The 25,020-nt window shown below is 41.8% G+C and overlaps 1 protein-coding gene across 1 annotated transcript in view; it reads left to right on the forward strand.

Annotated features, from left to right (window-relative positions):
- Dscam (DS cell adhesion molecule) overlaps positions 1-25,020 on the forward strand; it is a gene marked incomplete at its 5' end in the record, with an annotated part of 553,946 nt that overhangs the window by 333,260 nt on the left and 195,666 nt on the right. Inside the window, one exon of the mRNA XM_041673080.1 lies at positions 10,096-10,215. Coding sequence (XP_041529014.1) covers positions 10,096-10,215 — 120 coding nt within the window. The remainder of the gene's footprint in view (positions 1-10,095; positions 10,216-25,020) is intronic.

Genomic DNA, 25,020 nt, shown 5'->3' on the forward strand with positions numbered 1-25,020 from the left:
GTTGAAATAAACATTTACAGGACTGGAGAGATGAGTTAACAGTTAAGAGTGTGCACTGTGCTTGCAGAAGACCTAGTTCTGGGACCAGCACTGGTCCAGTAGCTCACAACCACGATTGTAACTCCAGCTCTAGGAGACTGAGGACTCTTGCCTCTCATGGCACCTGCACTCACAGATTGCTCCAACCACAACCCCCACCCCTGCCCCCACACACTTACTTAAAAGTAAAATAAACCTTTAAAAAATAACGTTGACTAATATCATATATCACAGCTTTTCTAAAGAGCTACAGCATGGTAAAGATTTTATAGAAGGGACCCTCTTTGCTCCTTACTTCTCTTTAGTGTTAAATACATCATTGTTTGGGGGACGCTTTTGAGATGGTTTAAATTAAGATTACTATCATCGTATCTATGGTCAACAAATAAAACAGGAAAGTCTAGTGTATAGAGAACACTGGGAGGGATCTAATCCTGCAAAGATGTGCTGATTTTGCTTCAAATCTTTAATGTATACACCAGAGCCTCACAATGGTTCATGCTCTGAGTGTGGCATAGTGCTAGTTATCCACCAACCTGTCAAGCACAGCTGTGATGTGATTTCCCGATTCTCTAAGGGTGTAATCATCATGCATATTGAGAAGGTAGCTATGAAGGTGTGACGCTGATCTTTTGGTCTTTTAAATCCCCAAATATTGGCGTCTCTGTAGTAAAAAGAAGCGGTGGCCTGCATTCCTGGCGCCTGGCCTCCCAGCTAGTTTACACCCGAAATAATTACATGGAAACTGTATTCATTTAAACACTGCCTGGCCCATTATGTCTAGCCTCTTTTTGGCTAACTCTTACATATTAGTTTAACCCATCTCCATTAATGTGTATTGCCACTTGACTATGGCTTACCGGCATGAGTCTAACCAGTGTCCGTCTCAGAGAGGAAAGCCATGGCATCTGCCTGACTCTGCTTTCTTTCTCCCAGCATTATGTTTGGTCTACTCCACCTATCTAAATTTTGCCCTATCAAAAAGCCAAGGCAGTTTCTTTATTTGACCAATGAAAGCAACTCATAGAAAGAAGACCCTCCTGCACCACATCTCCATGCAGTTATTATCTCTAGGACCATCAATAGTGGTCTTCCTTGAGAAGAGGGTCCCTGTCCTTCCTCAGTCTGGAGCTGTGTCTTCTCACACATCTCCTTTTCTGACAGAAACGAATGTTTTTCTTAATCCTCACCAACAGAACCCAGAGAGTGCTGTGCACCTGGAAGTTGTGGGAAGAAGACAACTTCACATATTTGGAAAACAAATAAAGCAAAACCAAACCAAAACACTCTTGTAATGAATAATCAGGACACTAGATCTTCATTTAGAAATAAAAGATACACAGCAACTATGGGAATTAGGAAACTTCTTCCCTTTCCCTTACTTTAAAAAAGATAAATAAAAATAGGAACCTTTTGTCTCAGCTTTCCAATTTTTCCTCCAAGCAGAATTACCATTGTTTGTGAAGGGCATAACAGTGCCTTGACTATCTTCAATATAATCTACTCTGAAGGATTGAGGACAGGAGAGACAAACAGCAGATTTAAAAAAAAAAGAGCACGCTAGGATGATGATGATGATGATGATTTATTATCATTATTACTTGAGAAACAGTAACCGGCATCATTTTGGCCAAGACTAATGTCAGCTGAACTAAAATTGGCCTCACTCTTCAAGTGACAGAGTAGATTTTAATCTCATTAGTCATGGACTTGTTCAAAAATTAGCTTCTCTTACGTGTACAGTGTCAGCAGGTGGGTGACAGAGCTATGGGGATAGAATGTGCTTCATGTACTGGTCACTGTGACTTGAAAAGTTAGAGAGAACAAGATGTCATCGGACAGAATCTCACATGAACTGCACCATGGAACCCCCAGAACATTGAAGATCACATGTGTGTGATTTCCAGTCCTAAGCCAGATCCATTAAATGATCATTTTTGAAAATAGATCTATCTCCCTTCCCTGTGGGAAATTATTAACTTTTTCTCCAAAATCACTGATAAGTGATTCTCAGATTTTGCCAAAGTTTACAGTGTCACAGGGTCTAGACAAAAGGTCTAGCTTCCAGACTGTAGACCAGGTTAAGGAATCAGACAACCTAGAGGTGGTGCAGGTCTTGACCGCTCATGACCATTCATTGATCTTATAGTGGGCTCTGACATGTCCTCTATTGGTACCCTGGGTTTTGATCATGTGGTTATTCAACAAGTCTACTCTTTTTCCTTCATGCCCAGAGTCTCTGACCAGGGTGGCAACATCAATTGACTTATCTTTTTATTTTTCTAATAGTTCTTTTAGAATTTTGAGCCATGTGGTTTGGCCTTAACCACCTCTTCCCAACTCCTTCTAGGTCCAATTGTGTCTTTTTTCTTTAACACCCATCAATTTCAATTTGTGCTGTCCATATACTGTCGGAAGTGTGGCCTTCTCTAGAGAGTGGTCAACATTCAAGTTACATTCTTAAGGAAAATCAACTGTTCCTTTCCTAGTAGTTATTAATTGCTAACAACTTCTCAGCTATGAGTAGAACTCCATGCCCATCTTCCTACTCAATGCTATTTTTTTTTATTCTGGTTTGAGCTACATGGGTCTTGTTCAGGCTGTCACAATCACTGTGAGTTAATATGTGCAGTTTCCCTGTGGTATTCAGAGGATATTGTTTCCTTATCTTCATCTACTTCCTCTAGCTCTTAGTGTCTTTCTGTCCACCCTCCTTCCATGATTATCCTTAACCTTGGGAGAAAGGTATATAGATAGGGCTGAGAAGTCTTCAGTTTCTTATTCTCTGAACCTTGATCAGTTGTGAGTCTCTGTGTTAATCACCATACACTGCAAATAGATTAACACAGAGACCCACAACTGGTCACACTTCTCTGGTGAGTGCTGAAAGATGCACATATCTATGGGTATGACGATAAGTCATTAGACATTAGTTTAATATCATATCCATTTCTGACCCAATAATGATGCAGGTATGGGTTTCATCTTGTGGAGTAAACCTTAAATCCAATCATGAAATAGTTGGTTACTTCCACAATGTTTTGAACCACAGTTTTACCAGTCATAAGGTATGTCTTGCCAGGCTGGTCACTAATTGTAATTCTCTAGATTCATAGCTTGGTAAGGTGGATGATTACGTTCCTCCTCTGTTAGCTTTCCTAGCACTTTTGGCATCATGAAAGCTAGCCAATAGGGATGATGCCTCCAGGTGTGTACCAGAATGACATCTCCATGTTCTATGATCCAATATTTGATGTCTTCAGCAATGGGATCTTACTGCCAAGTTCTAGAGGGAAACCAAAAGCATTGGCAATAACCTATAACATTTGTGGGCTATATAACCTTACTGGCCAACAACTCCAAAAGACATCACCCATTCCTGGTACTGTGATTTTAATTATTAGCCTATAGCAGGAGCACTGTTGCCATGTTATGTATGTATATATAATAGGAAGCATATATTGTAGTAGGTTTCAGTTATCACATTGCTGCTGTGTAAGAGATTGGCTGAGCTATAATACACAGAGAATGATACTCACGACCCATTCCTAATGACAGCCCTCTACCAGCCTTGTCCCCCTGCCAAAGGCCCCACAACATTCTAAAGCAACACCTCCAGCCGAGGTTCCATGATCCAAGCACATGAGTGACATTTTGCATTCAATCCACAGCACACATTTATCTGATAACAAGACCATGAGAGTGTCACAGGCCCCATGATGAGGGAAGAGGTGAGGGTACAAACCTAAGATGTTTCAACTTCCATTGTTTTCTTAGTAATGTTGTAAGATATTCCCATAAAGCCTCACTGGCAAGACGACCTTAACATGAGATGTGCAAGGCCAACAACAGACACCCCAAAGTGCATGGGGAACAACCCATGAAGTCTCAACTGTCCACAAGATCTACAGAAATGCTGAGGGTGGGATAAACAATCTTCCCAGGAGCAGAGCACATCGATTGGTAGTCTAATACTGAATGGTCAAACCTGGAAATTTGCATACAATAACAAATGACATATAGATGAGGCAGGTTATGTTTAGGAATATGTGTTCAATGATAATTAATGAGAAAAAGAGGCCATGATTTTGAAAGAGAACATATAAGCACTTATTGGAGGGTTTGGAGGGAAGAAAGAAAATGGAGGAATGGTACATCTCAAAAACAAAGTTTTTAAAAAGTGAGAAAAAGTATTTACAGAAAATATATTCTGATTAAAATTGAACTCGTACAGCATAACCAGTTTGGGAATTTGTATAATTCAGATCTCATGGTAGGTCATTGTCCTGTCATAAAATCAAGTCACCTTGAAGAGTTTATAACTGGCTTCTGGGTGTGGAGAGCTGACTCAGCAGTTAAGAGCACTGCTTGCTTTTGCAGTTGGCTCATGTGCAATTCCCAGCTCCCATGTGGAGCCTCACAGCCATTAGTGACTCCTTCTCCAGAGGACCTGATGCTTCCTCTGGCTTCCAGCACTGTATACATAGAGTACATAAATACACAGGCAGTCAGATTACACATGCACATAAATAAAAACATAAAATCTGACAAAGCACACACACAACCCTACAAGTAACCAATGTCAAGGTCCCTTCTAGCTATTTTTCATCTCATTATTTCATCAAGATAGTGGCTAAAAGAAAAGAATCTGTCAAACACTGTGGGATATGAAGCCCGGTGAGTACTTTTTCCTCTCTTAAAGTCTTTCCCCACGGCAGACCTTGTTTTGTTTCCTTAAACATCTTCCTAGGGATGTTTTTGGTGTTTTTGCATTTTACTTTCTAAAGAGAAAGGAAACTATTCATAGCTATGAATCCTTAAAACAACCATGGTTAATTTGTAAATCTAACACTTTGTACTTGCTTTCAACGGCTATACCTTCTTTAATTTTATTTTAGTTCTTTCTTCTTCCATCATTATCAACTCTGTACTTAGCATGCATACTTACCAGACCCTACTATAGTTGCTGGGATGACAGAAGCTCATCTGGGCTGTAGAGAGCTTCTGGGCCAATAGGAGAGAAACAGGTAACAGGTAACAGGTATGTCAAGTAGCAGAGCAGTCACTGAAGAAGGAAGGAGAGCTAGGGGACTTGGCTTAGGGGCCTCATGTAGCGATTCCTAAGGGGAATAGGGGGATGGAATCCTGAAATTTTAGCAAACGGCCACTAAGTAGGATGGCAGCAAAAAAGACTATGTATTCTGGAAAGCCTGTTAACTTTGAGGGTGGGAGGTGGCACAGGGCAGAAAGTGCTAGTTGAAATCTGTGTGGAGGGTTAGCTGCAGGGTTGACTTGACTCAAGGTCCTGGGTCCTAAGGAAAGTCTCAAGGCCATGGGAATCAATTAGAAGCATAGATCACCTTCTGAGAAGAAGTGAGCTGGAGAGTACAGAGGCCTACAGCAGAAATTTCCTGCTCCCCATGAGAAGCAGAGACATGGAACCCAGGTGGTAGCTGCAGGAAGTATCAGGGTCATTGCAGAAGTTTCTCTGTTGCCCTTGGTGACCAGTTATGTTCAGGTCTGTGTGTGAAGGGTTGATGACACACCTTCCCAAGAGAGCAGCCAGTGCACCACTGTCCTGGATGTTTGTTTGAGTTGGCTTTCTGATGGTCCCATTCTCTCTAACCTTCATACAAAGTAGCTGAGGAAGGGCAGGCTCTCCAGGCTCACACCCGCTTTGAGTGCCAGCCCTTTTCTGTGGTCTGGAAACTGTGCAGCTGTGCTCAAAATTCCAGCTTTTGATGTAAATGGCCAATGTAAGTCAGGGGCTTTTTAATCAGTGCTTTAGCCACAGTTTGCACTGAATAAATGAAAACAGAACTTTCAGGTGACATTAAGGCTCTTTCTGCCCACTGACACCATCCAGAGAACATTCCACATTGCACACCGGGGCCTTGACTATTAACCTCAGAACACAAGCTGGTGCTTGGTTCATGAAGGATGCAAATACTAAATTGATGAAATACATCACATGAAAGTACATTTAAAATAGTATATCAAATTTCTCTGTGCCTTTTACTTTAATCTTTCACTGGAATTGAGAAATGTCTCTGTCTTATATGCTTTAAAATCTTGGTCTGAAATGTGGAGTGGGAAACATAGAAACAGAATGAGGAGTTTAGAGGTCTTGAGATCGCCTGTCACTGAGAGGGCGGTTTGGAGAGTCTTGGAGTGACAGGCTATTAATTACAGGAGCAAAACATACCTTGATAGCAGGGAGATTGATGTTCTTGATATGTTCACAGATTTCATGGAGGAATGTACTCCATGGACCTTGATATGTAGTCAGGTTCACGAAGAAAGAGAGGGTGTAGACACAATTGAACTTTCTGTAGGCTGACAAGACCCACACGGCTGTATGTGCATTGTCTAAGTGAGCTTGGAAACATGGGTGACTTCTCTGAACCTTGACCTTCTCATTCATACATAGTGGGAATTCCCCTGTGACTTCTAGGCATTGTAAGTTGCTAACAACCTTTGGGCTGGAGCATGTGGTTACCAGAAGTGCCTCCATCTCCCCTAAGCCTAGTGAATATCCTGTGATCAAAATAGCATTCAAATCCTGTACTTAAAGAGTCTGTTCTCACTGGGTGCAGAACCTGTGAGGGACAGTCAGTTAGAGAAACAATACCAGGCAACTGTACCAAAAGTAAGGATGAGGGTTCAGAGAAGGGATGAACTTTCAGTGGAGATAAAGCCAGGGCAGGTAGGAACACACCAAACAGAGGCATGGAGAAGAGTGAAGACCAAAAGCAAGACCATCCTAGGGACTAGTGAACAGGAAGAACTCTGGAATGGCTTCAGAAAAGCCTGCAGGGGAACTTCTCCAAGAGCCCACAAAGCAGCATAGGAGAATGAGCATGATCAATACCTCATGGTGTTGTGATGGTTTTCCAAGTATCGTTTACGTCATTGGATGGAGAAGGGGTTCAAGTGGGGCACTGGTGACAGGAGTGACAAATGGAGGCTGTTTAAGTTAAGAGACAGTATTGCCCTCACCTACTATTTGCATTTCTCCTGAGAGCAGACTGTCATCAGAACTGGCTGCAGATCACTTAGTTGGGTTGTAAATCCTGCATCCCCAGTAAGAGAGAGTAGGGAAGGTTAAGATCAAAGAAAACAGAAGGCAGTAGAAGTTGCTTTAGTGAGCTGCTATCATGGTCAGCTCACACTCATTCTTACTAAGGAGCCATGTGGAACGGATACCAGCAGCCTCGGTATCACCAAGGAGATATAAGAGAAACAAACTCTGAGACTCCACCTCAAACCCAGGAGTTTCCCAATCTCCCTGTGATGGGAAAGGTTAGGATATGGTTTGGCTATGAGCTCAGTGGTATATATTTTCTTCCATGTTGTCTCAAGTTGCATTCATTGGTTATTCTCTTTATCATAAAAATCCAGAACCCTGCTTATTTGTTTTCATGAAAGCATGTATCACTGTGAGACTCAGAAGAGGGAGTTCTATGAGGAGAGAGAAAAGCCTACTGAGAGAACCCATGAGCTATCCTTACCAGTATGTGGGAAATTCTTGAGTAACGACATCGGAGAATTATTCTACTAATCAGGGACCATTTCCATCTGTAATTACACTGTACTTACCATGTGTTAATATCCCATATAGACATCTTTGATGAGTTTTTAAGCAGAATTTTTTAGCTTAGAGCCAAATTGAGTAAAGGGTCATGGATGAGCGGTAGCTGAGCGTGTGCCAGCTGCGTGTCTCATCTGGTAAAAAAGCAGCTCTTCCTCTTGGCAGAATTAGCTGCCAGTTTGCCTCACACACCATGGAAAATGAGTCTAGTATGCTGTTTTAATTTTTCATCGACCCTGAAGGTTGTTGATCACTTTTATTAGAAAATTGGGGATGGTGTGATGGTACATGAGAGGGTACCCCTATCATCCTGGAACTTGAGAGGAAGAAGCAGGAGGGTCGAGAGTTTCAAACCAACTTGAACTATACAGGAAAACTTTGTCTCAAATAAAACAATAAATAAATAAACAAACCTAACAGCATGAGCTGGAGATGTGGCTGAGCAGTTAAGAATACTGGTTCTTCCAAAACACTCAGGTTCAATTCTTAGCATCCACATGGTAGCCCATAGCCACCTGTAACTCCAATTCTAGGGGTCCAATGCCCTTTTCTTAGTTCCTTGGTCCCTGAACACATGACATGCAGGCAAAATGCCCATACATATAAATTTTAAAAAGAAATATTTTTTTAAAAAGGAAGGTAGGAAGAGAGATAGTGATGGAGGAAAGATGGGGTAGGAAGGAGAAAGGAGAGGTGGGAGAGAAGAAATAAGACAAAGAGAGAGAAAAAATAGTCTGTGTAATCTCTCATATTTTCCTAGGAATAATCTCCTGGCCTTAAGGCATTGGCTTTTATGAATTTATTCCAAGTACAAATACATATGATCAAATGCATTTTTCTCAAAATGTTACTTACATGACATAAAATTGCTGAGCAGTTTACAAATATTCCAGATCCCATTGCTATGTGAGTGCTTGTTTCAAAACCAGGCATCTGAGTTTACTAAAGGAAGCAGCTCCCAGAGTCATTTCTTTCTTCCCACAAAGTCCGGAACTTTCTGATCCTCAACTCATCTTCTCCTCATAACAGTCCTATGTCGTGGGTACCACAGTTATCCCTAATGTATGTACTAGGAAGTTGAGCCACCTTGTAATCTACACAAGGTCCAATGCAAGAATCAACAGAACTGGAAACTGATGTGTTCATCCTGAGCTGTGTTCTTCCTTGCCACTGTCACCTTTCCATGTTTAATGTTTTCTACAAAAACAAAACTAAAAATGAAACAAATTAAAAAAACTGGACTAAAAAATGGATAAAGGAGTTGTTCTCTCCTGAGATTCATCACCAACTGCTTCTCTTTCTTGATATGGTTCCCTCATCCTTGGTTACTTCATGACCCAACTGGTCTCCACTGTGGCTTGAATCCTTCCAGCGTGTTTCTAAACTGTTTATTTCAGTGAGATCCTAGGCACCTCCGCAGTCTATATCTTGTGCTACCTGGAATTCTTACCTCTCTGAAGTACCGAGGTCCACACGTGTACCTCAATATTGGGAATTCTAGAATCTAAAGCAAGGAAGATAAATCTTTTCAGGTGTGGGAAGAAAGAGAACACCCTTTGTATGCCACATGTTTAATCTCCAGTGGATGCAATCCATCTCTCTCACAGTGCATAGCTATCACACGAGGAGTCCACCCCACAGGGGATCCCCAGTGTACTGTACATATACTCAGTAGACGACTGTCAGATGCCACCATTTCTAGAAGAATGTTGACCTGTTCATTAAGACTCACACACTACTAACCTAGTAGTTTAGCACAAAGCATTGGGCTGTCAGTAGAGAGTTGAGTATGCTATATGCTGGGATTGATCTACCCAGCACCTCACAGAATTCCTACATAATCAGGTTCTGAATCTCATGGGTACACCAGAGGCATCTTGGCACCTCCCATTAACCAACTCTGTGGTTCTACTTTGGGCCTGCCCAGTTCTGACTTATAGGGAAGAGTGGCTTGTATGTCCTGGTGGGGTGTCTGGGGCAAAGTTCATCAGCATGCCATGCTCTCTGCTACCTTTGGGGAGTGCTTGTCAGTTTTTTCATCTTCTGGTAGCAGAAAGTCTGTAAGACTTTGAATAGCTCCTAACAACGGAAACACTCATCCTTGATAAGTACAATTTGGGGAACATATAATTTACTTTCTCATTATATATTGGCCATTATTCTATTCTGTGTGGAGTGAATTCCTGACAGTCTTGAGTATCACATGCCATTGGGTTGGCCAATGCTCCTTGCATCTATGAAAAACCAGTTTCCCTACTACAAAACAAAATCTTCACTAAAAACAATCTGTAGATGACCCTCCAGGACCCACACTGTTTCCCCCACTTGTCTGAGCTGCAAACATGGCTATTGCTTTTGTATTTGTGTGACAATTCTTCTACTTGAAGGTTTACAGAGATAATTGTTTCATAAGATCACAGCTTTGACCAGTGGCCCTGTCTGAATGATGTCATTTCTCTTTGCAGTTCCTCCCAAGTTTGTGGTGCAACCCCGGGACCAGGATGGGATCTATGGCAAAGCAGTGATTCTCAATTGCTCTGCAGAAGGTTATCCTGTGCCTACAATTGTGTGGAAGTTCTCAAAAGGTATGCAGTGACTTGAACTGTTTATCGCATGCTAAACACACAGTATGCTGTCAACAATACTTGTCCTTTCAGAGATGTTTTTTGCAGGCAGATATGTCATTCTGTCTCCCCCTCATCCATCTCATATACACCACAGTGGATCCCTAAGACCTCATCATTTAAATCACGGAAGTGCCCCTAACGTATTCTTGGAATGGCTTTCAACGCCAGTAAAATATACCTTCCCATCTTTATAATGACTACGGGTTACTCAGAGATTCCTGCCAACACAAATACAAGGAGTGGGGCCCCAGTGTTGGAATTATTCATTGCTGGAAATTATTCCTTAGATACCTGGCACTCTGCTTTTAGAGAACTAAAGTTAAAATAATTGGCTTTTTAGATTTATCGGGATAAGGTAGAACCCTACATATAGTCAGCCCAGGGTGCTTCTGTAAGTGATCAGTGTTCCTGCTTCCACACCTAACACACCTAACACCTCCTCACAAGGATGGTGGCTCATTTCGCTGGTAGATCACATAGTGAGCATTTGTTAGATTGCAATGTGTGCTGTGGAAGCTGAAGGTGATACCATTTTAGACATGAGGAAAATCATTTCCATTCACAATACAGTTTTCTCCAGGCAAGGTCCCCAACCATCCCAAATGAGGAAACTCTGTCTTCACAGTCTGTAATTTATTCCTCCAAACACCAAGAACCAGGCGTCTGTTGAGAAATGAACAGCCGGTCAGTCATGATCTCCCCAGCCAGTGAAGATGTGTTGTTCATGTTTAATCATCAAGAGTCTGCTTTTCTCCCTGGTCCCTTAACTACAATCTGCATTCTAGGCATTTCTTTTTATAATAAATTATCTTCTCCTTGTGAAAACAACCACAGTGGAGGAAAAAGCAAATGGTAAAGTTTCCATCACCTTCCTGGTATAGATGGGCTGAGAGAGCAGAGGGGCTTCGGGTGGTAATTAGGAGAACAAGAGAACTCATTTAAAAAGAAAAAGAGCTCTAGAAACTCCTTGACATCATTTTCTTTCTGGTCTTTCTTCAATTTTCTATACTTGTTTCAAAAATTACTTTAAGGGGTGTATTGTTGGGGGGGCTCCTAAAACATCTGCATATTTGCAAATGGTTGGTATGTGTTTAAGAACATCTACTTTGTTTTCTTTTTTTTTCGATTCATTTTTTAATTTATTTATTTATTAAAGATTTCTGTCTCTTCCCCGTCACCGCCTCCCATGTTGACATGTGTTTAAATAGTAGGATTCTTAAATATCAGCAGTGCTTTGTGTAACATGTTGATTTTTTAAATATTACCAATGCTTCAGGTAGCATGTTGGTTTCAATTTACTTTAAAAAAAAATGCAACCCAGTTCCATTGCAAACAAGGAGAGGGGGGCTCTCTGCACTGTAAGGGTGGAAGGTTCAAAGAAAAATAGAATTTTAATAATTTTTAAAATTGTGTGACTAATAAAAAAGATTTACCTTGAAAAAAAATAAAAAGAAAAAGAAACACCCTTCCCTTTTGTACTTCTTCTTCCACCTGTGGGAGTTACCTTGTTGAAAGATAAAAACTGCTGCTGAGTTTCATCCCCTGAGACTTATTTTTATTCATATCTGGAGCCCCATGTTGCATTATTAGATTGGAATGGACAAACAGAACAAATTTGATTTAGCTCCTATCTGCAGCATATTGGATAGTGTGAACACTTTCTTTGACATTTACTGTCAAAATTATTTTTAATGTTGCCACTCACACATGTCCTCTGCTTCTTCCTGATGCTATTTCCAGACTTTTTGTACTCCTGAAATAAATCTTTCATCCACTTCGGTGTCTATGAGACTAATTGTTTTGTGCAGGTGACTTCTTAGAAGTGGCCTAGCAAGACTCCATGGAAGGCCCTTATCTGTCTTATCCAACGGACTTTGCCCCCAACAGTGACAGAATGTGTGCCCCTTTCTCTCTTCAAAGATAAGATCTTTTTCCTTGTGTTATCTTTACACTTGTGAGTGAAAATGGCTTTCCCTTTTTGTTTGCTTATTTAGACAACTAATTGTGTTAAGATTGTTGCATTACTTGTTAACTGATATTTCTGTTCCCCCTTTGGGGACTTTCTGAGCCCTGTTACTGCCATATCTGTCTTTGTGTCTTGTTTGTGAACACACTCTGTACAGACTCCACAACCCACATTTTCATTTTACCTTTTCCCATCACTGATATGCACATTAAGTCATAGTATCTTTTTCATTTATAAACTCCCCATGGAAATTCAGATTATTGGAGAGAAAAAAAGGAAACCATAGAACGATTGCTGTTGTTTTTAATCAGGTCTGCCAGTATGGTCCTCAGTAGCAGATATGTACAGATATGGTTTCTTGCATCTGATCACGTGATCCTCCTTGGTTTGTAATCCTAATTTTCCAGTTAACAATATGCTGTTGATCTTTTTTTTTTTCGTAGTACCAGATATTGATGTTCAATGTGTGTTTTGAAACATCTGCGGGTTAATATTAACAAGTCAGCACTGCCAGAGTTAAGATAAAATTTATAGGCTGGGTGTGGTAGGTAGCTCACACCTTTAATCCCAGCACTCAGGGAGGCAGAGGCAGGAGGATCTCTAAATTCAAGGCCAACCTGGTCAACAGAATGAATTCCAGGACAGCCAGAGCTACACAGAGAAACTGCCTTGAAAAATGAAAGTGGGTGGGAGCTTTACAAAGATTTACATGAATTACTCTTCCCCCTATGTAGACAGTAGAGTTTAATTTATGCTTGTAAGTTTGGCTTTTGATTGACAGGTAACTGCGCACATGTGACATGTGTTCTTCATACTTGCGTGCATTGTCACATACATCAGAAGAAACTGGCATACTGCCCATGCTTTCTTTGTAATAAGACCACTCCAAAGTCCTTTCCCCTGGTTCCTCTGAAATGCATAATAGATTGTGGCTATGAAGTCATCTTGCAATGAAACAGCAAGACAAAGTGCATCTGTCCTTACCAATCAGATCTGCAGTCCACTGCCCAGTCTTGTGCTAGCCTCCCTCCGAGCCTCTGATGTCTGCCACTCTGTTTTCCTTTTCTATAAGACCAGTCACTTTATATTCTATAACTGGGTTGAGTCCCACAGCACTGTCTTAGTCTCTCCATATTTACTCAGCACGAGGTCCTTTGGTCATGTGTATGTCCTCACAGATGACACACTCTCTCACTGGCTCGCCTGAGTTATCAGAGACCCTAACCTCATACCTTTACGAGAATTATGCCATTTCCTCCAACCGCTATAAACTATAAACTATAAACTTCAACATTCCCATGGAGGATGGGTCAGCAGGAATGGCTCCTTCTCTGACTTAGGTCTGCTCCATTTTATAATCTTTCCAGAACCGCATCAGCCGCGCTAGCCTCCCCCTGGCTCCCTGGCCACCTCGCCCACTCCATAAAGGAATCAGCAGGCTGTGCTGTATGTACTTAGGCAGGCTATCATGCCATAGCGTGGTATCTCACTAGATTTCAGGTGTCTCTAGGACTTCCCTGTGTTTGGCTTTTCTTCAGCTCTTTATTCTTAGAAAATGCCATGCTGTGTTCCATTACATTGATCTTTGTAGATGTGTTTATTTTTCCTCTGGGATTATTTTCTGTAAGTAGAATTGCTGCCTCAAAGTGTAAACAATTTTTATAGCTTTTAGACACATTGACGGTTTGCACAGACTTTCTCAGTGTGAAGTAGTGCCTGCTTCTTAGAACAAGAATAATGCTGCATTTTATGCCCGATTCTTAATGGTTTCCAATCTAATAGAAGAATGGTTTGTGCTATTTTACTGAAGCAATAAAGATGACATATTAAAACTTATGTTGATAATGGAATATGTTTCAAATAGCATAGTCAGTGAGGACAAAAGTCCAGTTCCCTTAAATACGACAGCGCACAGGACTGGAGATATGATTCGGAGGTTAAGGGCACCGTCTTCTCTCCCAGAAAACCTGGGTTTAGAACCCAGCACCTACGTGGTGTTTCACAACCATATGTAACTCCAGTTCCAGGGCATCCACTGCCTCCTCTGACTTTCTGGGCATCAAGAACACATATAATACACTGACATATAAATATTCACATACATAAAATAAAACTATGTCTTTTTAAATTATTAATTAATTTTACATCCCAAGCGCAGCCTCTCCTTTCCCTCCTCCCCTCTGTCCTCCCAACCCACACCTCCTCTGTAATCACTCAGAAAGGAGCAGGCCTCTCATGGGCTTCCACAAAGCATATCAAGCTGCTATAAGAGCAAGCACCTCCCCCCTGTATTCAGGCTGGACAAAGCAATCCAGCATGAGGAATAGGGTTCAAACTCAGGCCATTAGCTGGGAGACAGGGGCCTTTATCTGCTTTATTAGTTTAGATTCTCTAAGGGAACAGAACTGAGAGAATAAAGACAGACACAGAGAGAGATAGAGATAGACAGAGAGAAAGAGAGAGACACAGAGAGATGATATAAAGATATAGATGGGGATTTGGAGTGGCTTACAGGCTGTAATCTGGTTAGTCCAACAGTGATTGTCTTACTACCAAAAGGCTGAAAATTCTACAGTTGTTCAGTCTACAAGACTGGATGTCTCATCTGGCCTTCAGTCTGTGTTGGTACCCTAAGGAAGTAGGTTCTAATACCAGCAAAGGACTCCCTCAGCAACAAGATAGATGGGCTTGCCAGTGAGAGTGTGAGATCAAGCAGCCACAAAACAAAAATTTCCTTCTTCCATCTCCATTTATATGGGCTGCCCCAGATTTAGTATAGATGTTCCCACTTAATAATCTGATCAAAAAAATATCTTATAATCATGCCCAGAAGCTTGGGTTTTTAGTTGATTCTAGATATAGTCAAATTGACATTTAAGATTAACCATCACAAGTATGTTGCTTGGACTATTGCAGAAACATCAAGGGGGACACAGTGTCTGGAGAAAAGTACATGACAGGATGTTGTAGGGTTAGACTCCTCTGTTAATCACTGTGAACATATGGCTTAGCCAAGGGGCATGGGACCCTGTGCTGGTGGTGATGATGAATTCTCTATTCTGTAAAGTTAGAGGCAGCCAAAGCAGTCCATGCCATAACAGAACCACAGTAATGCTGGTGTGTTCCCAAACCAGATGGGAAAGAGGCAGGAAACATACTAGACCTGCCTAGAAACATATGTCATAATGAGTTTGAAGCAAGGTAGAAGGATGAGGCGTTGGAAGCTGTCTTTCTGTAACTGGCAAACTGGATGTGTGTATGAAGGAAATGAAAAGTTGGAAATGTGCCCAGGTCTTTGCCCTAAGCTGTGAGAGGAGGAGATCTTGGGCTGGGAAAGAGGGAAGGAGTTTTTCTTTGCAGAAGCAGCCATGAGTTCCCATAGCAACAGTTCTGTGTGTACTAAGTGCCCCCTCTTTCTGTCTTCCTTCCCTTGCCCCTCCTCTCCTCCCTCCTTCCTTCCTTTCTCTTCCTTTGTCAGTCTTCACTCTTCTTTCCCTCTCTGCCAGTCTTTTCTCCTTTTCATTTCTCTAATGCTTTTTCTCTCCTCTGTGCTTTCTCTCTCTCTCTCTCTCTCTCTCTCTCTCTCTCTCTCTCTCTCTCTGTCTCTCTGTTTCTTCCTTTACTCCTCTATGCCTCTCTCTTCATTTTTCTTTCTCTTTCTCCTCTTCTTTGCTTCATTCTCATCATCACACCATCTGCTTCTTCTTTTCTTCTATTACTTTCTTCTCTGTGTCTCTCTGTGTCTGTCTCTCTCTTTCCCCTCTACTTCTTCTCTCTCCTTTCTGTCTCTCTGAGGAGCACTTTCCCCTTCTTTAGGGCTCCTCTAATCTTCCTCTTACTCTGATACCACAGGCCCCACTTCAGTTTTCCACAGTCCTGGGTTAGTTTTATGCCCCTCCAGTCCCTCAGCCACAGCATTTTCTGGGGAAGTGTGAATGGAAGGTGGCTCATTCGTTTCCGGGCTGCCTAGGCATGAATAATCACACAGAAACTATATTAATTGCAACACTGTTTGGTCAATGGCTTAAGCATATTCCTGGCTAACTCTTATATCTTAAATTAACTCATTTCTATTAATCTGTGTATCACCACAAGGCTGTAGCCCACCAGTAAGTTTCTGGCAGGGGTCTTTCTCCTTCGGCAGCTACATGGTGTCTCCTTGACTCTGCCTAATCTCTCTCTCTCTCTCTCTCTCTCTCTCTCTCTCTCTCTCTCTCTCTCTCTCTCTCTGTGTGTGTGTGTGTGTGTGTGTGTATCTGTTCATATTTCCCGCCTGTCTTTACTCTGCTAAGCCATTGGGTGAAACAGCTTTATTCATTATCCAATAAAAGCAGCACATATACAGAATGACATCAGGAGGGCCATTCAAGCTCTTCTGTCTTTTCACCACAAAACACTATTCACCTTGTAGGAGGTTGGTGACTCATACCCTGTCATGGATGAAAATGCTGTTGCCTTGTTTTCCTTTGGAAAACCAAACAGTCAATGTGAAAGAAGTGAAGATGTTCACAGTGTGCCCCTGGTGCTGTTCGTGTGGGATCAACTTTCCTATAGACGTTGTATGCCCATTTAAGGTGGACTCAAGTCACTTTTTATTTCTAGACTTTTTGTAAATTTTTTTGTTATAAGTATTTATTCTTTTCATGCTCTTTAACCCTCTTCTCCAGACTCTCCAATTCCATCATCAGACATCATCCCTTGTCACTTTTCTCAATGATGTGTTGTTCTCATTTTAATTTGATATTTTCCAGTTTCTGTTATTTTCTCTAACACAACTCTGCTCCTTGCCTTTCACAATACTATTTTGCTCTCTGCTTTCTTCATACAGTTTAAATGGCTGACAGTTTGCTATAGACACGTGACTATCTAGTATGTATGTATTTTTCTGGTGAAATTTCCTCAGCTGGATAATTTTTTTCTTTCTCCCATTTTTTTTCCTATAGTACCATTCTTAGACCTTGGAATCTGTAAGAAGACTCAAAGAAAAGTTTATGTGACTAGAAAGAAAGTGCTTTATATCAGCACATGGTCCCTCAATTAAAGCTGCCTGTTTAGCCAAAAAACCCTCTTTATCCATCAAGTTGTTTTTGTCTGGGACCCTCCTTTCCCTGCCTATTCTCTATAGCTAGACTTCCAATCTTTCCCCTTCTGTGTGTCCTTCCAGCTCTTACAGCCATTCACCCAAGGTCCTAGTCTCTCCAATCCCAGATTTCCCTGGAAAAATACAGAGAATCTGTCCCTATTTGGTAGTAGAAGTTTTGATTTCACTGTGTTTTCCTTCTACATTGGACAAATTGTTAAAGATTGAGCACTTATAAACTCATGAAGTGTGGCCTCCCTAAGACCTGACCATACTGTACACCCCATCAGCAGAAACTTGTCCTCATTAGCAGGAGTCTCCCCCTAGACCACAGACTCCTTATAGGATTACTGCAGACTTGTCTTCTGTTAAGATATTCATAAGAATAAAACCAGACTTGCAGCACAGTCAGCGAGTTGTCACCACACAAAATTCTAGACTAGAAACAAATATAGGCTCCACACACTTTGTCAAAATGCCCAAGTCACCCACTCTCTCAGGAGTCTCCTTGGATAAGGGGCTAGTCCCAGGCTCTCTCCTTTGGTTTTGCCAAACCCTGTTGTTCAATGCCAAGTTTATATTCCTTGGGAACTTCCAGAAATGTGAAGACTGTACCTTCGAGTATGATGAACACTGAGAAGAGGACAAGCCTGATTACCCTGAGCAGGTTTGCTGCAGGACATGGTCTCTTCTATCCCCAAATTCAGATCTTGGTGAATTACTGGGATCACTCCTTCCTTGCTGGACAAGAGACAGATTGTTTAATGTTACAAATTCATCTCCCTCCAAGGGAGAAATGCTCAAATACAAGCATAGCCTTCAATGAAGAGTCCCTGTGGGGCGGGGGGCGGGGAGAAAGCTTAATTTTAAGATAACTCTGAGGGAAATTGTTCCATATGACTCAGATAGGAATGACCATTAGCTTCCTGATCCTCCATGGTCCCTTTCCATGTCTGTGCCTGTCACCTTGCAGGTAGGTCCTCCTGCTTCCACCATCAGCCATGAGCGTCTGTCCTATTAATTGTCCTATTCTCTTCAGGGCTGTTCACACCCTGACCTTGACCTCCAGCCTCATGAACTTTGCTTTGATATGGCTTTTTTTCAAATCCCTACTCTAGAACCCGTGTCTTTGAACTTGCATTATTTCCAAGTCTTGTCTTAGCCAGCTCTTTGGGACCAATCAACCTAGTTCTGTTCTTGTCGTCTTCCTAGTGAAGATAGCCAGAATCAAGATTCTTGCAGAAACCTGGCTAAGAAGGCCACCACCAACCAGAGTTCCTCCTGCCCATCTTCCTGCCCTTGTATTGTTACCCAGGGATCCCCCTGTACCAGCTCCTGCTCTGTGTTGTCCTGAATTGTCTCATGGGTAGACCTCTTCTGTGCTGCTGTTTTTCTAGAACACAACAGCCTAGTGCAGACATTAAAAACCAGTGTCCCTATTCCCTGCTTAAGCATGATTATGCCACATGAATCCTAAGATATTCCAGCAAGGTATCTCAAGGCTCTGACCAGGAGATGGTGACATCTCCCTATCCCCCAAGTAGAAAACTAACCTGAAAACTCAGTAATAATTCCAAGCATACAACAAAGGCAGCCATGTTTGTTTCCCAAGTAAGGGAGTCCTGGGCCTGGCAAAGCAATGAGTTCTTCAAAAGGAGCTAAAAACATAACAAGTAACGGGTGCTTGATGCATTCATCTCCTTCCGTTGATACTAGAAAAAACCTTGGCAGACACAAAAGCCTTCTCCTTCCTTTGAGCTGGCATGAGTCAGAAAACAGAGGAATTGTCAACAGTTGCCCAACCTAGTGAGGCTCCCAGCTCAACCAGTCCAGGGTTCCAGACAGACTTTGCCTCCTTTCTCCTCCTATTTCTACAAATTTTCTTTTATTTCTTTCTCCAGGAACTCTCTAGCAGTCTTCTTGTGGGTAGAGGCAGCCGTATCAAATACAATATTTGGAGAGCCTTTCTGTAGGGGTGTTGTCTGAGTTACGGTTTCTATTGCTTATTGCTATAATAAAACATTGTGACCAGACAACTTGGGGAGAAAAGGGGGTTTTGTTGTTGTTTATTTTTTATTTTTTGGTGGGGAGGGTTGTTGGTTTATGTGTTTTGTCTTACACTTCTATATTGCTGTTCATCATCAAAAGAAATCAAGGTAGGAACTTAAACAGGGCAGGACCATGGAAGCAGAAAGTGATGAAGGGATGCTGCTTACTGGCCTGTTCCACCTGCTTTCTTGTAGAACCCAGGACCACCTGTCCAGAGATGACACCACCCATCGTAGGCTGCACCCTCCTCCATTAGTCACTAATTAAGAAAATGACCTATAGGATTGCCTACAGCCCAATCTTATGGAGGAATCTTTTAAATTGAGGTTCCCTCCTCTCAGGTGACTTTAGCTCACATCAGGTTGACATAAAACTTTCCAGCACAGGTGTGGTACAAATCATGGCCAACAGACCTGGATGCAGGACTTCTTAGCATTCTGCTGCAGAGGTGGCATCTGCTATATCTAGCCACCTCTGTAGTAGGAGCGGTGGGCTATGTTCCAGGCGCCCGGCCACCTGCATGGCTAGCTTTACACTCGAAATAACAACACACAAATTGTATTCTTTTAAACACTGCCTGGCCCATTAGTTTCAGCCTCTTATTGGCTAATTCTCACATCTTGCTTTAACCCATATCTAATAATCTATGTAGCACCACAAGGTGGTGGCTTACCGGGAAGGATCTTAACCTACATCCATCTTGGAGAGGAGAGCTATAGCGTCTGTGTCACTGCCTTCTTCCTCCGAGCATTCTGTTTGGTCTACTGCGCCTATTTAAATTCTGCCCTATTAGGCCAAGCAGTTTTCTTTATTAATTAACCAATGAAAGCAACAGATAGAAAGAAGACACTCCCATATCACACCTCCATGTCCTGCAGTGCCACAGGCCACATCAGCAAATGCAATGTGATTGCCCCACAGTTTAATTTTGTGCTAATTGAATGCAGAGGCAATGTTGAGTCTCTGGGATAAGAATCCTTCCCATTAGATGCCCAATTCCAAACAGGGCATTAGAGTGCCAAACTCCCACTCTACCTTCCTACTAAGCCAGAGAAAACTCAGAGAAGGCTCCAGGGAAGCTTCATTATCTTAAGTGGATAGGTTTCTTTGCAGGGAAAAAAAATGGAATTAAGGGGAAGTGGCTGAACTATCCTCTGAGCATAATTTCAAATTTGAATAGAAAACTGCTTAGATACTGTTGCAGTTGGTAGGTGGTGCAGTGCTAAGGAAGAGTTAAATATAGGAGTTTGAGAGCACAGCATCTCAGGAAAGAGGGATGGGAGAAAGAAAGCAGCTGCCCTATGGTTACTTGAGAAATACGGGTACCTTGAGAAGCTGCTCACATCCGTATCTGCAGCTGCGCTTTACAGACAATCCTCAAAGGCACGAATAATCTCACCTTCGGCATTTGCCTGCATCCCTGTGCACCCTATGAAGGAGAACAGCCTTCATAGAGAATGGTGGTTTCTCCTCCCTTGCTCCTTCTCTCTCATTCTGAATGCCCCTCACTCCTAAGGTAGAAACCAGGGCCCATGGCAGCGAAGGTCTCAGATTGTTTTCTGTTGCTGTGATAAACACCATGACCAAAAGCAGGTTGGGGAGAAAGGATGCTTTTTCATCTTATTCTTCCATACCATAGTCTATCACTGAGGGCTACTCCCAAAGCCTACCAACTATTTTCAAGGAAAGAAAACTTCTCTTTGAAGTAAAAGCCGCTCACTCTTCAAGAAAACACCCCATCTCCACAAGGATGAAAGGAACGCACGCTGATCCTTGGAGGGGAGAAAAATAGCATGCAGCCTTCCCCTAGGATATGGTCAAGAGAACAAAGAGACTTTCCCCCAATTGTTCTGTGCTTCAATCCATCTCATTCGTCCCGCCACCCTGATAGGCAGCTATGAGCATGTTCTTTGAACAATTTATTCTGAATTGAATATAATTGTAGGTATTTACATCCATATTTTTTGTAAGATCATTTTCTTTGGACATAAATAATCTTCTATGTAAATATTTCTCATCTTCTGTATAAAGATGCAAAAAGAATCAGCTGTTTGTCTATAGGCCCCACTGGCTAGGTCAGAGGGAAGTGGGACCTGGGTCTTTCTGACACCCAGACAAGTGATCTTTCTATGATCAGCAAAACTTAAAAGGGAAAGAGGAAACAGGTACCTGGTTTGCCACCTGCTTCCTGTGCTGTTCTCCTAAGTGTTACTTATTCCTGCAACCTCAGCACACAGTGAGGCATAGCTTTCCAGTACACACAGAGAGACATGGCTTTCCAGTACACACAGGGAGACATGACTTCCCAGTACACACAGAGAGGCATGGCTTCCCAGTACAGACAGTAAGACATGGCTTCCCAGTACACACAGGGAGACATGACTTCCCAGTACACACAGGGAGGCATGGCTTCCCAGTATATTGGTAAGGTTACCTGGGTGTTAACATCACTGGGAATCCAGTCTGGGGCTTACAAAATGCTCTAACATTTCATTTCTCGTGATGACGTTTAGAACTGTCCCCACTTGACACCAGCTAGTCACAGAAAATTGACAGCTCTTTATTACCAACTGCGGCTACTTATAGTGTATCTCCTGGCTGCTGCCCAAGGTGCTTACCTTGTGCTGAGACAATTACCAATTTGCAGATTGCATGCACTGATTTACGTTTCACTCTGTGGAGTGATGATGACCCTAAAGGAGAGGACTGAGAATTCGATGAGCCACACTGAAGTCTGCTTCCTCATGTCTGATGAGTGTCAGCCCTTGTGTCTGTGGTCCTCTCGAAGGACAGACTGGCTAGTAGCAAGCTCTTGCTTCATGTATGCAGCAGACGTGCCCAGAGCTGCACACGCTGTAACCCTTCAACTTGACTCATCGTTTTCCCGATGAAGCAAAGATTTAATGTTATTCAAATACACTTAGACTTTATTTCCATCTTCATTAGATCCTTTAAATAATGCACAGACTCATATACATCCAGATAGGAATTAATAGGTCATCCTCTCCCACTGTCTATCTTATAATTCCCCAGGATAAATTCCATAATTTAAAGTATTTTTCTAGAGAGAAAATTCTTTGAGGAAATCATGAAGTATGTGTTATCGATCTGGGTGATCTTCTCTCTTGAAGACCAGAATTTCACTAGATTTTCAGAATCTTTGTAAAACAAAGTTTTATGTAGTTTATAAATTCCATAGCTCGCTGAGTTCTCAATTTTCAGCCTGGTGTGTGTGTGTATACTCAGGCATGTGTGCCTGCACATGCGTGTGCACACACACACACACACACACACACACACACACACGTGAGCTTGAGAAATTCTCTCCTCAGCTGAGTTTCTACCTTGTGTGCATTATATTGGCTCTAGCTCTCAGTTTCACGGGAGTTGAAGGGAAACCCAGTAGGAGCCCTTTAACAGATTGTCAGACCATGAAGCGGAGACCAGTGAGATGGTTCAGTGGGAGAGAATTATGCTGCCAATCCTGACGGCCCAAGTCTGATCCCTGGGATCCACACAATGAAGAAAGAGAACTCCCATAAATTTCCCTTCGACTGCTACACCCAGGCAATGACCTGTAGATCCATATGCATACACAAACAAAAACTGGACCACGTTGAAGAACTTGAATAAAAATTGAAGGATTTTCCCTTCATCAAAAAATTATACTTTTATTAGTCTTTAAATTTTTCATATATGGGTACTATGTATTTTATCTTATCTACTCCCACTAACTCTCTCCAATTCTCCTCATTCCAGCAACCCCTCCCCCTTCCAATGTGGCACCTGCTTTTTAAAGAGCTATTATTAATAGGTCCCGAGTCTGGTGCTGACCTTGTGCAAGTGAGTGTGAAGCCTTTCAATGAAGATGTCCAACCTACTAGCAAACACAACCACAATGAAAAATGACTCCCCCCACCCCAGCAACCATTAACTGATAGTCGGTTGAGGGTGAACCTTGAGAGCTGCCTCCTGCTCCGTGCTGGACTTTTCAGCAGGATTGATTCTGTGCAGGCCTGTATAGGTGACCACAGATGTAGTGTGTGCATCAGGCTTGCCCTACCCAGAAGACCTTGGTTCATAACTCCCTTCCCCTGCTTCCAGCTCCATGTCCTTTCCATTGTCTCATTGTTTGTTTGTTTGTTTGGACAGCATTACTCTATGTAGTCCTGGCTGTCCTGAAGCTAGATGTGTAGACCAGGCTGGCCACTGGCCTCAAACTCATAGAGATATGCCTGCATCTATCTCCCAAATACTGGGATTAAAGGCATGCATGGCTCATTCTTTTATTTTTAAGTTTCAGTAAAATTTTACAAAGGAGCATATTCTCCATAAGTTATCTTATAGCTTATAAAACCAAATCCTTTAAAATACAACCTACTTTTAGGGGAGAAAAGTTCCATTTCCATGAATGAAAGAGAAGCTGACAATATTCACCATCAAAGTCTCATTAAAATAACAAGAATCAAAAACAAATTTTGGTAAATAAGAATGTGACATTTTCCTTAAATCTGAAGTACTTTGGAATATTAAGAAGGCAAAAATATAACAAGAAATGAACAAAAATATGAAGGAATTGTTAGCAAATACTAAGTAAAATTTCTGAATAATATATAAAAACATGATCAAAATTATTTATGAGCAAAGATTAAAAATATGCCTGTTAAAATAAGATAGTGTCACATTAAGAAAGATTAAAAATTTTAATACTGCACATGTATAAAATAAAGCTGCAGTCAACACTGGTAGAAATAAAAGTAGAACATTCTTTAGTGAGCAATTTAATAATGTATATTCACACTTAAGTGAATACTCCTTTTGATCATAATGTCACTCTGAAGGTTAGCTATGCAGATGGCTTTATCGCTCCACATCTTCTGTGTTGATGGGTAAAGTAGATTCGTTCATTGCATTGGCCTTAAGTCAAGGCCAAATAGTCACAGAATGAGTAAATAATAATAGCAAAATTAAAATGTTGATACCACAATGTTATACACTTACGATGTGTTGTCCCATACTTCAGGAGCACCAGTCATCACCCCATCCCATGAAGGAAGACTTATCACTAGCGCCCTTGAAGTGGGTAACTAAAATCTCTATATGAGTCTCATCTCCCCATGGGTGTGGGTCAGGAATACAGGCATAGCTAAATTCCCTGGGTAAGGCTAACAGCATCATTGAGTGCCAGCTGAGGATGCAGTCACATCAAGGGTTTTCATGTTCCCTCATGTCTTAATTGGCAGGATTTAGCTTGTCACAGACTCTCAATGCCTCCTACAGGAGCCCTGTCATAAGGCAGCTAATGGCATGGCAGGCTTGCAACATGATAATTTCCATCCTAGAAAACGGAAATGGGAGGGAGGACAAAAGAGGATGGGAGTGAGCTAGAAGTCAACATCTGTGTATAATAGCTACTTGCCAGGTGTTAGTCACTGTAAACAGACTGTACTTATGTTTCTCAACTACCCAGACCCGAACAATCACACAGAAACTATATTAATTACAACACTGTTTGGCCAATAGCTTAGGCATATTCCTTGTTAACTCTTACATCTTACATCTATTCATCTGTGTATTACCATGAGGCTGTGGCCTACCAGTAAGGTTCTGCTGTCCTTCTCCTTTGGTAGCTACATGGTGTCTCCTTGACTCCACCTACTCTCTATCT

Source organism: Microtus oregoni, unplaced genomic scaffold (assembly GCF_018167655.1).
Source record: "Microtus oregoni isolate MIOR12 unplaced genomic scaffold, Mior012 000023F_ref0000262, whole genome shotgun sequence".
In the NCBI taxonomy this organism is placed as follows: domain Eukaryota; kingdom Metazoa; phylum Chordata; class Mammalia; order Rodentia; family Cricetidae; genus Microtus; species Microtus oregoni.